General features: G+C 33.6%; 1 protein-coding gene across 1 annotated transcript; it reads right to left on the reverse strand.

Annotated features, from left to right (window-relative positions):
- Positions 1–10,507: 10,507 nt before the first annotated feature.
- LOC134265992 (enolase-phosphatase E1-like) lies at positions 10,508–16,809 on the reverse strand. The gene is made up of 6 exons (XM_062748188.1): positions 16,609–16,809; positions 15,584–15,685; positions 14,216–14,409; positions 13,631–13,763; positions 12,231–12,354; positions 10,508–11,807 (listed from the first exon to the last, which is right to left on the reverse strand). The coding sequence occupies exons 1-6, from the start codon at positions 16,720–16,722 to the stop codon at positions 11,545–11,547; spliced, it is 930 nt and encodes a 309-aa protein (XP_062604172.1). The 5' UTR covers positions 16,723–16,809; the 3' UTR covers positions 10,508–11,544.
- Between the last annotated feature and the right edge of the window lie 131 nt (positions 16,810–16,940).

A 16,940-nucleotide genomic window follows, 5' to 3' on the forward strand; every position in this document is an offset into this window, starting at 1 on the left:
TATAAGGCGAGCAGAATGCCTATTGCGCGGAGGATAAGAAAAGAAAAAAATTAATCTCAATTATATCCAAATTTTATTTTATATTTCATCTAATATTAAAGTATACTTAATGTAAAATCTCTATAATTTACAAAAATCTCACAAAAACTGAAAATATTTGCCTATGAAAAAGCATACACAGACTTAAAAGTACAAAAACGATCATTTTTTCATACTTTATCAAAATTTTTCAATGTGAGTGGGTCTTCGCTCCATTTTTTTGAAAGATAATCCTAAAAGTTTGCGATAAAATACATATTTTTGGGTTTACAAAAAAATGGAGGGAAGACCCACTATACCTTAAAAATACACTTTTATGACAAAACATTCGCATTTTTCCGAGAAATACTTCCAAGTCCATGAAGTCAAGGGTCATATCACAAACATGATTTAAATGCCATTAAAACATTGCTGTGACGTCATGCCTTTGTTCTTGCAGTCTAAAAATTTACCTGTAGCAGTCCGATAATAATAATTACCTGTCTGATAATATATTATCGGACAGCAATGATAACAAAATCGGACGGTATTTAAAAAACAAAAAGAAGAGAGAAATAAAGGTTAAACATGTCCAAAACCATAAAAATGTTAGGAAAAAATTCAGGGAAAGCAATCGCAAAGAAAGTTGTTTTAAAAAAAAGCAAATCCAAGAAGAAATTGAGCTTAAACCTTCCTCCAAATCAATACTTCCCACCTTTTAACAATGTTTTTGATACAACACTTTGAATAAGCAAATTTAATCCATTTCTGAAAAATAATCGGTAAATCTATTAATTTTTTAAGGATTGTTTCCAGGTGGTTGCACTCTTAAAACCTGAGAATTTCCATTAAATAAACTAAAACTCCAGCAGGATGAAAATCTCCATTTTTTACTTTCCATGGTGATGGTAATAATATCACCAAAAATGAAATCTGTATCAATTTATGCACAAAATGAATAAAAATTTTCCAAATTTAAAATGAAATCATTCACCACCGGACCCCACTCCTGCTTAGCTAAACGACTACCATTGAATGAATGAAATGAAACAAGAGTTCACTCACTGTTTTTACTGTCTCATTTCTTTTGTCTACTTCTTAGACGTGTAAAAAACAATGGACTAACTCCTATTGTGTTATTATCGGACTCCTCCAGGTAACTTTTGGACATTTAAATGGCAATGTTTTAAGTAAGATATATGCCTCATACTATTCTATATGTAAAATTGTTGTGATCTATTAAATTGAAGATGGAGATTTATCATAAATTTATTTCACTGAGGGGTCTTAAAATCCCGGTTTATCTAGATTAACAAAAACAGGATTTACAGAAAATTCATCGATGGACTTTGATGTCACGGATTTTTATTTTCAAATTGAATTGCGACATTAAAAACGAAGTGAAAGAGACGTGTGGCTGTCGTCAGCGAGAAGGATTTCAAAAAATAAAAACGCGGAAAAAATGGACTTGAATTATTTTGCACGAGGAGAGTGAATGTATTCCGTTATTGTTAATTTTCCTTTTACTTAGGATCGAAATTACGTGTAGATTCTGTGTGGAATAAGTTTTTAAAAAGTGATTGAGAAATTTTGACATTTTACATTCTCAGGAAAATACCGGGTATTTCTCCAAAATTTATAATAGGAAAACATCAGCATTTACTATTTGTACGTGCTTTTGCTAAATTGAATCAGATTTATTTTTAGACCGTGCTGTATTTTAGATACAGAATAGTTGGCAAATACAATACTGTATACAGGGCTAATACAGAACGGAAAGTAGCTCCGCCTACCACAGCCCCGTTCTGTATTGCTAATACAGAACAGTAAACTTCAAAGAAAAACACCGCTATCGTGTCACAATGACGGTTAAATCCTCCACCTTATCCATTAAGACTGACTATCACTCGATTACGTCTACCCCGTTAAAATGTCAAAACTAATCTGACCGAATTTTACGTTTTCCGTGGAAATATATATACTGCGGATGCGTACTCCCCGTCGGGGCCTCATCTACAGAACTCTGGCGGAAGTTTGGATGCTGCAAAGTTATAAAGTGGGCGGAGCTATTTTTGATTGATCGTGTCACAAATCATTTAGAGAACTCGACAGGTTCTGTATCGTAGACAAATTTGGGGGTGGAGACTTGCTCGCGCACTGTCTCCACCCCCAAATTTGTACAGAACCCGTCGTTCTCTAAATAATACTTATCAGACAGTTTTCGGCCCTAACAGACCTCAAACAGTCTGATAATTTTACATATAGAACAGTATTCGGCATAAATCCATTACTTACAACTCATGAGCCATATAGCGTAGTGGTTAGTGCGTTAGTCTCACAACAGTCTGATATATCGGTATTTTATTGCTGGGGTTCGAATCCCACGAATACCATGGAATACTTTTATGAATGAAATTTTTTAAAAGAGATTTATTTTTTCTCAGAAAACGTTTTTTTTCTAATAATTTCATAAATTTCAATGATGAGATGTAAATTTAAATACTCAATGTATATATCAAATGTGATTTCTTAATATCTGACGCTATAGGCATTTGCCCGCCTTATCCGCTCTCTCTCTCTCCATGCAGTGTCCCATGATGTCCAGAAATCATTAAGGAAAGTGTCCTTTCTCATATTTTATTTTTCAAATAAAATCTCTCTCGAAAGAAAATTACACTGAACGATGGATTTCATTAGAAATTTCAACATTTCTACTGATTGGTGTCGGGGGTCCTATATCATATATAGAAAGCTGCATGGTCAGTTTAAGAATTTTTATAGCTAAATTTGAGGGTCCAGAACAAATTTTTTTTTGTGTTTATATAGTCTGATTTCAACGGTAAAAATGAATTTTGTAGTTAGGTTTTACAACACACATTAGCTGCAATAATGTAGCCCTCTCCGTTTTTTTTTTTTTTTGGGAGAGTCTCCAGAAAACATCGGATAAAAAAAATCGGAGAGGGCTACATTATTGCAGCTAAACACACATGTACGCAGCTTATTCCCCCAATATCCATTTAAATTCTGTATTTTTTCCTGAATATATCAAAATTATTTTTGAGCATTATTATCGACGGATCCCCCCCCCCCCTCTCCCCCAAATATCAATTCAATCACTTCAAAAATTTCCAATATGATAATATAGGAATTATACATTCTTTTGAATATTCCGTTGCACAAATCTTGGCAATGTACTTATTAATATTTTTCAATTTGTCCCTGGAGGATATAATATTATTTTTCAATTTGCTGAGAGACATAATTATTGTTAAAGTAAGTATTGTAAAGATGCACGTGTATTATACGTATGTTACGTATATTATAAAATTAGATTTTTTAATATTCGTATTTTACATTGCAATTACTCAATAGCATGTCCCTCAATAAAACACGCCCCAATTTAAAAATAAATTCACTTATTCATATAACATTGCAAATCGATATTTTTTGTAAATTTGCTTCAAAATTGAAACTTGGAAGGTAATGGTACCTATTCGAGGGAATATATAAATCAACGTGATCAATTTCTTGATTAGTTGCAGAAACACAACTCACTGTTTTACTGACAATATACCGGTACGTCAGTGATAAACTAGCTATTATAAATATAACCTGCATGCCAAATGCATTGACTTCAACTTTTCCATTGCCAACTTTCCTTCAACAGTATTTCAACATCATCTGCATGCTGTGTTAATTTATGTCTCTTAGATTTTTTGATATGCATAAGCGTGCTCTGAGTACGATCAATTTTAACTTGAGGCAAGTTACTGACAATTAAGTTAAAGCTACAAGGTTATCAATTCAAGTTTGCCGCCTTTTACAATTAAATTCTCCGCCGGTAATAATGATCCTGTATGTGCAAATACAACAATCGTTGTTTGACAGGTATCAGGGCGTGAAAAGACTTTTTTTTTTAAAATATATATTACAGCAAGTAATTTATTTTTCTGGGCTTTGTGTGAACTGTTAGAACACTTTTTCCATATTTTGACGAATTTAAGTTCTATCAATTCCACGCGGCCTTAATTCCACCTGAGCCCAGAGATGGAAAGTTTATCGTCACTTAATTTACTTCTTTTGATGTTTATTGACGCTCTAATCTTAAACCTTTAATCTTAATAAACCCTTTTATGTAGCTGCCCTTAAATGTCACCAGTCATTGTCAGATAATTGTTTATCCTTTTATTTTGGTTCTATCTTTGTTCAGTATGTACATTTAGTTGTTGAAAAACATGATAGTCGTGGATTCAGACCTTTGGTACTGATAGATCTCCAACTCATCTAAAAGTTTATTCCATGTTAATTCTAAAGAGTGCAAAATTTAAAAGTGCAAAAATTATGTGTGTTGGTTGTTAGTTTTTAAAATCTGGCTTCAACAATAAAGATATAAATTATAACGTGTAATGGTTGTTAGAATTTTTTTTTTAATCTGTGTTAAACAGGGAAAAATTCTGGTTGGCCAGAATTAGTGATGGTCAGATATAATTGGGCAAATGCCAATTAGTGTATCGAATAACCAATTATATTGTCTCATCCTGCACAGAGGTGGAGCTTAAGTTGTCTCATCATTGTCAACAACAATTTAAAGTTCCTGATGTTATTAATTTCTTAACCAATGAGAATCTATTCGCCATTTGACAGGCGGTAAACATGTAGCGCCGAGAATGCCACGCCTTACTGAAAGTCCAAACTAAGCATGAAATGGTTCTATAAGATAGATCCCTGCAGGTTCCTTGTCTTCACATTAAAACTTGAACCACCTTGGCAATGAAAGCAGCTTCCTCTTGGTACCCCAGCATTTCTATTGGTTATGCCTCCATGTTCTTGCCCAAGAGTGATGAAGCAAGGAATTTCACTACACATTATTATCCAATCTACGTGTACATGTATATGCATATGAACATTGGATATAAAAGAGAGGGCTTGCAATAAATTCATCTTTGTACAAAAATAATGTCAATTGCTAAATATTACTTTACAATTTCTAGACAACTAATTCTTTAGAAACTTTCCCTCCATTCAATCACAAAATAATTTTTCTATTTTGCGAGAAAATTCTTTTGAGCAGATCCAGTCTCTAACAACTTTTGAGATTTGTACATTCTTTCAATCATGCAATTCTTCAAATCCTGTGATGTCATATATTCTTGTAATAAATAATCCTGAAATAAATTCCCTTTTGCATTCAGTCATTTGTCATTGAAGATCCATGGGGAGGAGCTAGACCCTCTTAACCCAACCCATTTTTCCAAATCTTTTGAAACTGTTTCTAGAGCACAATCAAATTCAAGAATAAAAGATTACTATAATCTACCATTATTTATTCTGATAAAATAGGTGGGAAAACATTGCTGTAATTGATATGAGATTTAAAATATTCTGTAAAAAAAAAATTTCATTGCAACATTTCTTTTCATTAATAAAGTACAAATTAGTAAAAGTAGTCAAAATGTAAGCACATTATCAATATTTGCCATTTCATATCTGTATAAAAAGTACAGTAAAAGCAATAAGAAAACCAGAAGTCTCTGTCGAGACTGTAGCTCTACTGGTTTGTACTTATAACAAAGGATAAGAAAAGAAGCCATTGCAATCAGACCAAAACTGTAGAAGGAGTGATGTTTTAAAGGAATTTCACGGACATTTCTATTTTTAGTACTAATGGCAACATCATTCATCAAAATCAAAAACCGATGCACTATTTAATGTATCTTAGTGTAGTCTACTTGTGTGCCAAGTTAAATTGAAATCAGACCAAAACTGTAGAAGGAGTAGTGTTTTAAAAGAATTTCACAGAAAATTCTATTTTTAGTAACCACGGCAACACCATTCATCGAAATCAAAAACTGATGCACAGAATTATGTGTCTTAGTGTAGTCTACTTGTGTGCCAAGTATTATTTAGAGAACGAGACGGGTTCTGTATCGTAGATACAAATTTGGGGGTGGAGACGAGTGCGCGAGCACGAGTCTCCACCCCCAAATTTGTATCTACGATACAGAACCTGTCGAGTTCTCTAAATGATTTGTGACACGATCAATCAAAAATAGCTCCGCCCACTTTATAACTTTGCAGCATCCAAACTTCCGCCAGAGTTCTGTAGATGAGGCCCCGACGGGGAGTACGCATCCGCAGTATATATATTTCCACGGAAAACGTAAAATTCGGTCAGATTAGTTTTGACATTTTAACGGGGTAGACGTAATCGAGTGATAGTCAGTCTTAATGGATAAGGTGGAGGATTTAACCGTCATTGTTGTGATCTATTAAATTGAAGATGGAGATTTATCATAAATTTATTTCACTGAGGGGTCTTAAAATCCCGGTTTATCTAGATTAACAAAAACAGGATTTACAGAAAATTCATCGATGGACTTTGATGTCACGGATTTTTATTTTCAAATTGAATTGCGAAATTAAAAACGAAGTGAAAGAGACGTGTGGCTGTCGTCAGCGAGAAGAATTTTAAAAAATAAAAACGCGGAAAAAATGGACTTGAATGATTTTGCACGAGGAGAGTGAATGTATTCCGTTATTGTTAATTTTCCTTTTACTTAGGATCGAAATTACGTGTAGATTCTGTGTGGAATAAGTTTTTAAAAAGTGATTGAGAAATTTTGACATTTTACATTCTCAGGAAAATACCGGGTATTTCTCCAAAATTTATAATAGGAAAACATCAGCATTTACTATTTGTACGTGCTTTTGCTAAATTGAATCAGATTTATTTTTAGACCGTGCTGTATTTTAGATACAGAATAGTTGGCAAATACAATACTGTATACAGGGCTAATACAGAACGGAAAGTAGCTCCGCCTACCACAGCCCCGTTCTGTATTGCTAATACAGAACAGTAAACTTCAAAGAAAAACACCGCTATCGTGTCACAATGACGGTTAAATCCTCCACCTTATCCATTAAGACTGACTATCACTCGATTACGTCTACCCCGTTAAAATGTCAAAACTAATCTGACCAAATTTTACGTTTTCCGTGGAAATATATATACTGCGGATGCGTACTCCCCGTCGGGGCCTCATCTACAGAACTCTGGCGGAAGTTTGGATGCTGCAAAGTTATAAAGTGGGCGGAGCTATTTTTGATTGATCGTGTCACAAATCATTTAGAGAACTCGACAGGTTCTGTATCGTAGATACAAATTTGGGGGTGGAGACTCGTGCTCGCGCACTCGTCTCCACCCCCAAATTTGTATCTACGATACAGAACCCGTCTCGTTCTCTAAATAATACTTATCAGACAGTTTTCGGCCCTAACAGACCTCAAACAGTCTGATAATTTTACATATAGAACAGTATTCGGCATAAATCCATTACTTACAACTCATGAGCCATATAGCGTAGTGGTTAGTGCGTTAGTCTCACAACAGTCTGATATATCGGTATTTTATTGCTGGGGTTCGAATCCCACGAATACCATGGAATACTTTTATGAATGAAATTTTTTAAAAGAGATTTATTTTTTCTCAGAAAACGTTTTTTTCTAATAATTTCATAAATTTCAATGATGAGATGTAAATTTAAATACTCAATGTATATATCAAATGTGATTTCTTAATATCTGACGCTATAGGCATTCTGCCCGCCTTATCCGCCCATCTTCTTTCGGTAACAACGTTCTAAACGAAAAAATGACCATGGACTCACCCACCACCTCTTTCGGGAAAAAATGGTCCATGCAGTGTCCCATGATGTCCAGAAATCATTAAGGAAAGTGTCCTTTCTGACATATTTTATTTTTCAAATAAAATATGTCAGAAAGGACAAATTGAACGAAAGAAAATTACACTGAACGATGGATTTCATTAGAAATTTCAACATTTCTACTGATTGGTGTCGGGGGTCCTATATCATATATAGAAAGCTGCATGGTCAGTTTAAGAATTTTTATAGCTAAATTTGAGGGTCCAGAACAAATTTTTTTTTGTGTTTATATAGTCTGATTTCAACGGTAAAAATGAATTTTGTAGTTAGGTTTTACAACACACATTAGCTGCAATAATGTAGCCCTCTCCGATTTTTTAATCTGATGATATTTTTTGGAGAGGGTACCCCCCCCCCCCCCGGGGGGGCTACATTATTGCAGCTAAACACACATGTACGCAGCTTATTCCCCCAATATCCATTTAAATTCTGTATTTTTTCCTGAATATATCAAAATTATTTTTGAGCATTATTATCGACGGATCCCCCCCCCTCTCCCCCAAATATCAATTCAATCACTTCAAAAATTTCCAATATGATAATATAGGAATTATACCTTCTTTTGAATATTCCGTTGCACAAATCTTGGCAATGTACTTATTAATATTTTTCAATTTGTCCCTGGAGGAAATAATATTATTTTTCAATTTGCTGAGAGACATAATTATTGTTAAAGTAAGTATTGGAAAGATGCACGTGTATACGTATGTTACGTATATTAAAAAATTAGATTTTTTAATATTCGTATTTTACATTGCGATTACTCAATAGCTATAGATGTCCCTCAATAAAATGTTGCGCTCTCTCTCTCTCTCTCTCTCTCTCTGCGTCCGCGACGCCCCAATTTAAAAATAAATTCACTTATTCATATAACATCGCAAATCGATATTTTTTGTAAATTTGCTTCAAAATTGAAACTTGGAAGGTAATGGTACCTATTCCGAGGGAATATATAAATCAACGTGATCAATTTCTTGATTAGTTGCAGAAACACAACTCACTGTTTTACTGACAATATACCGGTACGTCAGTGATAAACTAGCTATTATAAATATAACCTGCATGCCAAATGCATTGACTTCAACTTTTCCATTGCCAACTTTCCTTCAACAGTATTTCAACATCATCTGCATGTTGTGTTAATTTATGTCTCTTAGATTTTTTGATATGCATAAGCGTGCTCTGAGTACGATCAATTTTAACTTGAGGCAAGTTACTGACAATTAAGTTAAAGCTACAAGGTTATCAATTCAAGTTTGCCGCCTTTTACAATTAAATTCTCCGTCGGTAATAATGATCCTATATGTGCAAATACAACCTATCGTTGTTTGAAAAGTATCAGGGCGTGAAAAGACTTCTTTTCTTTTTAATATATATTACAGCACATAATTTATTTTTCGGGCTTTGTGTGGACTGTTAGAACACTTTTTCCACATTTTGACGAATTTAAGTTCTATCAATTCCACGCGGCCTTAATTCCACCTGAGCCCAGAGATGGAAAAATGATCGTCACTTAATTTACTTCTTTTGATGTTTATTGACGCTCTAATCTTAAACCTTTAATCTTAATAAACCCTTTTATGTAGCTGCCCTTAAATGTCACCAGTCACTGTCTGATAATTGTTTATCCTTTTATTTTGGTTCTATCTTTGTTCAGTATGTACATTTAGTTGTTGAAAAACACGATAGTCGTGGATTCAGACCTTTGGTACTGATAGATCTCCAACCCATCTAAAAGTTTATTCCATGTTAATTCTAAAGTCATAGAGTGCAAAATTTAAAAGTGCAAAAATTATGTGTGTTGGTTGTTAGTTTTTAAAATCTGGCTTCAACAATAAAGATATAAATTATAACCCGTAATGGTTGTTAGAATTTTTTTTTAATCTGTGTTAAACAGGGAAAAATTCTGGTTGGCCAGAATTAGTGATGGTCAGATATAATAGGGCAAATGCCAATTAGTGTATCGAATAACCAATTATATTGTCTCATCCTGCACAGAGGTGGAGCTTAGGTTGTCTCATCATTGTCAACAACAATTTAAAGTTCCTGATGTTATTAATTTCTGAACCAATGAGAATCTATTCGCCATTTGACAGGCGGTAAACATGTAGCACCGAGAATGCCACGCCTTACTGAAAGTCCAAACTAAGCATGAAATGGTTCTATAAGATAGATCCCTGCAGGTTCCTTGTCTTCACATTAAAACTTGAACCACCTTGGCAATGAAAGCAGCTTCCTCTTGGTGCCCCAGCATTTCTGTTGGTTATGCCTCCATGTTCTTGCCCAAGAGTGATGAAGCAAGGAATTTCACTACACATTATTATCCAATCTATGTGTACATGTATATGCATATGAACATTGGATATAAAAGAGAGGACTTGCAATAAATTCATCTTTGTACAAAAATAATGTCAATTGCAAAATATTACTTTACAATTTCTAGACAACTAATTCTTTAGAAACTTTCCCTCCATTCAATCACAAAATAATTTTTCTATTTTGCGAGAAAATTCTTTTGAGCAGATCCAGTCTCTAACAACTTTTGAGATTTGTACATTCTTTCAATCATGCAATTCTTCAAATCCTGTGATGTCATACATGTATATTCTTGTAATAAATAATCCTGAAATAAATTCCCTTTTGCATTCAGTCATTTGTCATTGAAGATCCATGGGGAGGAGCTAGACCCTCTTAACCCAACCCATTTTTCCAAATCTTTTGAAACTGTTTCTAGAGCACAATCAAATTCAAGAATAAAAGATTACTATAATCTACCATTATTTATTCTGATAAAATAGGTGGGAAAACATTGCTGTAATTGATATGAGATTTAAAATATTCTGTAAAAAAAAAAATTCATTGCAACATTTCTTTTCATTAATAAAGTACAAATTAGTAAAAGTAGTCAAAATGTAAGCACATTATCAATATTTGCCATTTCATATCTGTATAAAAAGTACAGTAAAAGCAATAAGAAAAAAATGTACAGCAAATTTTCCGAAACTAAAAAAAAAGTATCATGAACTAACAAAAATCTGATATATGTTGATATCCAGAAAATACAAAATAACTCACTCATCTAGCGCTCAGAATTACATATCATTATATCTGCTTGAATTTAGCAGTTATACAACTTAGAGACAATTTATAATATTATGTTAAACATCATTGGTTTGTGATTGGGTTTACATTTTATATGAAAGGTACACATGTGATCATGGTTTTGTTATTTTTGTTTGCATGTATTAACAATTAACACAGATGCTTTTAACATAAATTAAAAGAAGCATTAAATTCTTACAACATTTAATATAACGTCTCATTGCTGCCTTTTTTCACATATAAACCACAGTACTTTGGATTAACTAGTAACACATTGAATCTTTACTTGTTTACCATACACTTAACAAAGCAATGAAATGATAAAATATCAAAGATGAATATAACTTCATCACTCATTCTATAAACTATACATCATTTTTTCTGGTAAATGTGGTGGTAAAAAAAAATTGGTTTTACATCCATATCTGACTATTCCATAAAGACAAAAATCATAATAACTCTCTTTCCATCTCTTTTAATAAACTAACATTTACACACTGTGCTTCACACATGAACACTTTGTCTTAAAGGAATAGCCCGAATAAACAGCAGCTTTTGGCCCTGAGGAGGACACAGTCATTCTACAAATTTACAATACACTGTATACACACACTTCTACACACAGCTGGAGGAGTGGGATCCAGACACATGTCTCTGTTTGCACTTGCCCATGTAAAGTCATCGTCTGACCAGTCATCGCCTAAGCGTCTTCCTCATCGTCGTCGTCCTCATCTTCCGGCTCCTCCTCCTCCTCTCCAAGATCTTCTTCCTCCTCATCCTCTTCGTCTACCTCGCCGTTGTCCTCGCCTTCTAATCGTTTATAGTCTTCCTCATCATCACCAAATAATTCTCCGAACGACTCGATGACCAGGAAGTTCTGGAAGTGTTCCTCCGTTAACTCTTCGTTTCCGTCACGCGCAACTAACGCGCTCCTCATTCCTGCTTGAGTGGCTGCGGTGGCCTCTGTAAAATAAATTAAACCACAAGTTATATATATTTTTTTCTAATGAAATAAGCTTATCATATATTTTTGGTACTACTGTATAAAACCAGGTGTTGGTATAAGCAGTTTGCATCACTGTCTTGAGTTTCAGTTCATACTATGTCATCTAGAAGCTTAAATAAACGAATGTATAAATGTACAGTAAATTATCTCCAACTTGACAGGGCCATGAAAAAAAATTGGAGATACACTTGGACTCCAGACGTCAAGGTTCATAACTTAAAGAATATGTAGCTGGGACATCCAAATCACTTCAACATATCCCTTATATTCAAGATATCAGTGTTTGAGATACTGAGGTTCAGCTGACACATGTTTTTCAGGATATGAATTCAGTGCATTACAATTTCATTTGTCATTTGATCAGAAAAACTTCTTCCTACCGTCAGGCATGTCTGTTAGGAACAAGATCTCTTCTGGATTTACATCAATTTTCTCTGCTATCTTCTTATAACTGGACGATTCCTTTTTACTTCCTATTGTTGTGTCAAAAAAGTCTGTAAAGAGCTGTAAAAAAGAAAAAGGTAGACCAATCACTTTATCATTAACATGTAAGCAGATTAAAACTGCCTTAGATGAACTGTAAGGAAAACCTGAACTTTTGTTGAAAGTTTACCACAATAAAACAATTCTATCTGAAATTTATTTCTATAGATAAATATTGTTCTCCATGACAATATTCCTGTCATAATATCAATACATCTTTGTCATTCTTTAGCTGACCAATGTCCACAAAAGACATCCTATAAACTGAAAATAGACTTAGTTTTGATTCTGAATAACTTCAGTTTTATTCAATGTATGTTCTTAAAATTTTGCAGTTATGTTTAGTAATGGAACGATTGTCGCCGACAATCGATTGTCGGTCGTTAGAAGCTTTTCGATGCTACTAATCGATTATAAAATAAATGTCGCCGACATCGGTAACAAAAAATAAAATTGTCATACTTTAATTTTATTACCAAATCCAAGTGCAAAGAGCATAAAAGTAGTGATGAATGTTAAAAACATGCAAGGATTCCGTATCTTGTTGATACTTTTACCGCCATGATTAAATATGGGGTTAGACTAATACCAGGAAATGGTAATATTGCAATCTTTTACTATACAAAGGAAAACATAGTTAGTCTAGTCAATCTTTAAACGTAATTATAATCATAAATACAAGTCTTACTTCTGGATAATTACTTTTAAAACTTGCAATTTTAACTAGTTAAAACTAATTTTAAGAAATAGATACATGTATTAAATGAAAGGTGGATCTAATATCAGTAAAATACCCATTGCATGGACTTTGTAAAAAAAAAAAAAAATAATAATAAATTCCCATTCTGTTTCAATAGTCCTATATTGTTTTAAAGTAAACAAAATATTATTTTCCACTTTAAAAAAAAAAATTTCAGTTATTTTTTTTGAATATTTTATGTAAGTAAATGTTCTTTTGTAAAAGTCTGACAGAAATCTGATTAAGTTGTAACTTTTCTATATTAATTTCATTAAAGTTCAAAATTTCGATTATAATCGATTATTAATCGATTATGCCCAGCCGATTATTACCGATAATCGATTCTGATTTTTTCCCGATTCCCCATCACTAGTTATGTTTGATATTCAAATTCCTACAAATTATGCAAATTTACTTTCATTATCGTTTTTTTCCCCCAAAAGTTATATTGATTAGAATTTTTTACTTAAGTCTATTCTCAGTTCATATCATGGGACCTGGTCTTCATAGCCTAAATTCTCTGTAATAGAGAGCACCTTGTGGGCACCAAAACCCTACCTCTAGCAGGTCCCCCTCCTCTGTGTTCCCAAACAACAGTTTCTGGGCCTCCACGCTCCCGGAGGAGTACACGTAAACATTGATCCCCTCCTCTACAATCTGCTGTAAGGCTGGACCCACATCCTCAAACAGTCTAAAATATAAATAATTTGAGATATAGACACATTCCAACATCACCAGAAAGTGGATAGTGGAAAAACTGTAAGGACAGGTCTTCAAAATTTTTCTCATCTTCTCACAAAGGGACAATTTTTTTTTTATTTGGGAGATCTAAAGAAAACCAAGTAATGTTTTTCAGCCCTATTTTAAAAGCAACCTCTTTTGTTCATTTAGGAAAAAATAAACATTGAATTAACAGTACAACTGGGATATACAGTTCTTCTCGCAGTTCTTTTTGCATTTGAAATCAGTTTTCTCATTAAAAAAAAAAATAATTTGTTTAAAAATTCAATTACAATGGTAATCACTTGGAAGTGATGATAAGACTTAACTTGAGCAGCCTCTTGCTCTGACAAATGCTATGCAGGAAATGAAATGCAGCATATGAAGGGGTTAGACAGCACACACTCGAGAGTGATAACTTACTCTGCCTTAATTTTCCCCGTCTTGTACCCCTCCCTCCAGATGTGCCCCTGCAGTTGTTTTAGGGCTGTGGTCTTCCTGTCGGCATCCATCTGCCATTTGACATTGGCTACCACTGCCTTAATGATCTCCTCTTTTGAGCCCTCCTTGGGAATTTCTATCACTCCCTCCTGATCATCGGCTTTTTCCTTTATTGCCTGAAAATTTATTTCCAAGCAAACTTGTTTAAAAGCAACTATTTACTTTATCCTTTCAAAATATATTAAAATATAATTGTTTCTTAATGTTATTTCCTTTTTTTCATTGCAAACAAAACAGTGAAATAAACTAGAGCAAAGCTCGTTGCAAAGCAACGAGTAGGTCTTCCGTCCTGTTTGACCGGAAGTAGCTTTCATTTTTAACAAAAATGAGAAATAACACCCAAAAATGCTTTGAATTCTCTAAAGCTATGTTAATTAATGCAAAAATAAGCCATTTTTTGCTACTTCCGGTTTGACCGGAAGTGACGACGATGCACAGAAAATTAATTTTTAAGCTCCCAGAGACATATGTTACCCAAAAACTTGTCAAAAACGGCAAAAATACGCGTTTTCCGACTACTTCCGGTTTGACCGGAAGTGACGACGCTGGACGTATTTTGACGACTCCATTAGATTAAGCTTGACATTTTCAACAACTTTGCTTCTTTGATGTATAACAAATTCTCAATACTTTTTGAGATATCTGGAAAAAAACTTTTGGCCCCTCTAGATCCCTCAATTTAGGGGTCAGCCCTTTTTCCGACATATCATTTGAAAGATCTTCTAATTCTGCACAAATTATGTTCTATATATTTTAACAAAATATTTTTAGTTTAGAAGATAAAAAGCAAAATATGAGTAATTTTTGGTTCTATTAAGCGTTCTAATTTTTGACCCCTATATAGCGCCATTTTTAATAGAGAAATCGAAAAACAAAAACCGATGTGCACAACTTCAATCCTTCTATTATCTAAAATCGGTAGAATTTCTGCTTCAGCTTTAGCCGTCTCTGAGCCTTTGTCTGGAAACGAAAGCCTATAAATTTTCATTTAAAGGGAAATAACTCAAAACCGGAAGTGACTTTTTGAAATTTTAGACAGCATTCTGATAGAGTTTAGTAACTTCTAATATCTCTGAAAATTTGAGCGAAATCAATTGAGAAATGAGTGAGATATGAGGCTTCAAAGTTGGCGTCTAGGAAGTAGAAGAAAAAAAAAGAATAATAATCTTTACCAACAGAATCAGTAGAAGGTCTTCTGTTGGAAACGGAAGACCTTAAAAATCCTGTCATCAAATTAATTTCAAAAGTAATAATTAGAACATAACTTGATTGACTGAATGATTAACTTACCAGTTCTTGGAGTGCAGTAATATCTGCCTTGGTTTCTTCATCATCAAACCTCTTTTTCAAATAGCTCTCAATGTTTTCTTCTACATAAGGGAAAAGTGTTTCCTGTCAAAAAATTTAAAGAGAATTACGTCTTGATCAAATACCCGTCATTTGTTTATTCTTGCATACCCAAAGCTATGCTCAGAAATACAGTACAGTATTACTGCAATCAATATAGAAATACATAGAAGTAAATAAATAATTTATTATAGTGACATATGTACTTCATTCCGAAGTACAGAGGGAATAGAAATTAACTTAACAGTTAACGACCTAGGCCCACTATAACTGTGAATCTGTGACTATATGTCACTGTTTGACAAAGGAGTCTAGCCAACTTACATTCATAGCTTAAATGTATAATATGATTTATAAGCAATATTATATATGTGCTTTTATAATAATATTAGAAATCAATATTTCTCAGTGCCACTCATGAAAGTTGCTTTTATATTTGTGTATAACTGTCTTAATTTTCTTTTACAGTTATATACAATGTTCAAACTTGTCATTATATGAAAGGTGGGGAGCAGCTAATAAAATTGACATAAAACAAAAAACAATCATAAACATGATAAAGTTTAAAATCAGAAAATTATCAATCAGGAAATGATTCATTATTGAATTATTTCTCCCAAATACACGCACAATTTCCTTAAAGTCTACCGTCTTCTAATCTAAAAGGTTTGCAATGTCGGTGCTGTAAATAACTTTTGACCTGTACTGTACAGTCATGAAATACATAGGATTTGAAATATGCGCCATTTAAGATATTCAGCTTTCACTTGTCTAAGTTGATAATGTAATATACGTGACATTCATACTTAGTTAACATAATCATTATGAATCCTAAAATTAATCAGAATATGACCCTACCATCGGCATGTATACTCTGTTGCTGATGCACAAGCCGGAAGAAGCATGTCGCGTAAGAGTAATACATTTAAACACGCATCCCCAATGGCCAATGCTCATCGATTTCATACCTTGACAAATCCTATAGGCGTTGTCGTTCCTTCTATGTCTACAATTAGGGCCTTTACACCTTCTAATAATGATGGTTCAGCTTCATCTAACGTTCTTTTTTGCTGGCCTTCCATTCTCTTGCCTGAGACCTACCAACGCTATCTCAACAAAGAAATGGCACAGTTAAAACAGGTGCGCGTTTTGTCGCCGACAGAGGGCGTTTTACACTGCCTCGCTTTCAAGTCAACGTTAAGGTGGCTTTCATTTCTTTTCTACAGAGGATATTTTCTTTGCAACGCGATTGCATGCAAGAACCAATTGAAATTTCGAAGAATTTCATGAATAAATCAAA

Source organism: Saccostrea cucullata, unplaced genomic scaffold (genome assembly GCF_032062105.1).
Source record: "Saccostrea cucullata isolate Sc308-1 unplaced genomic scaffold, CSIRO_AGI_Scuc_v1 ctg377, whole genome shotgun sequence".
Classification (NCBI taxonomy): domain Eukaryota; kingdom Metazoa; phylum Mollusca; class Bivalvia; order Ostreida; family Ostreidae; genus Saccostrea; species Saccostrea cuccullata.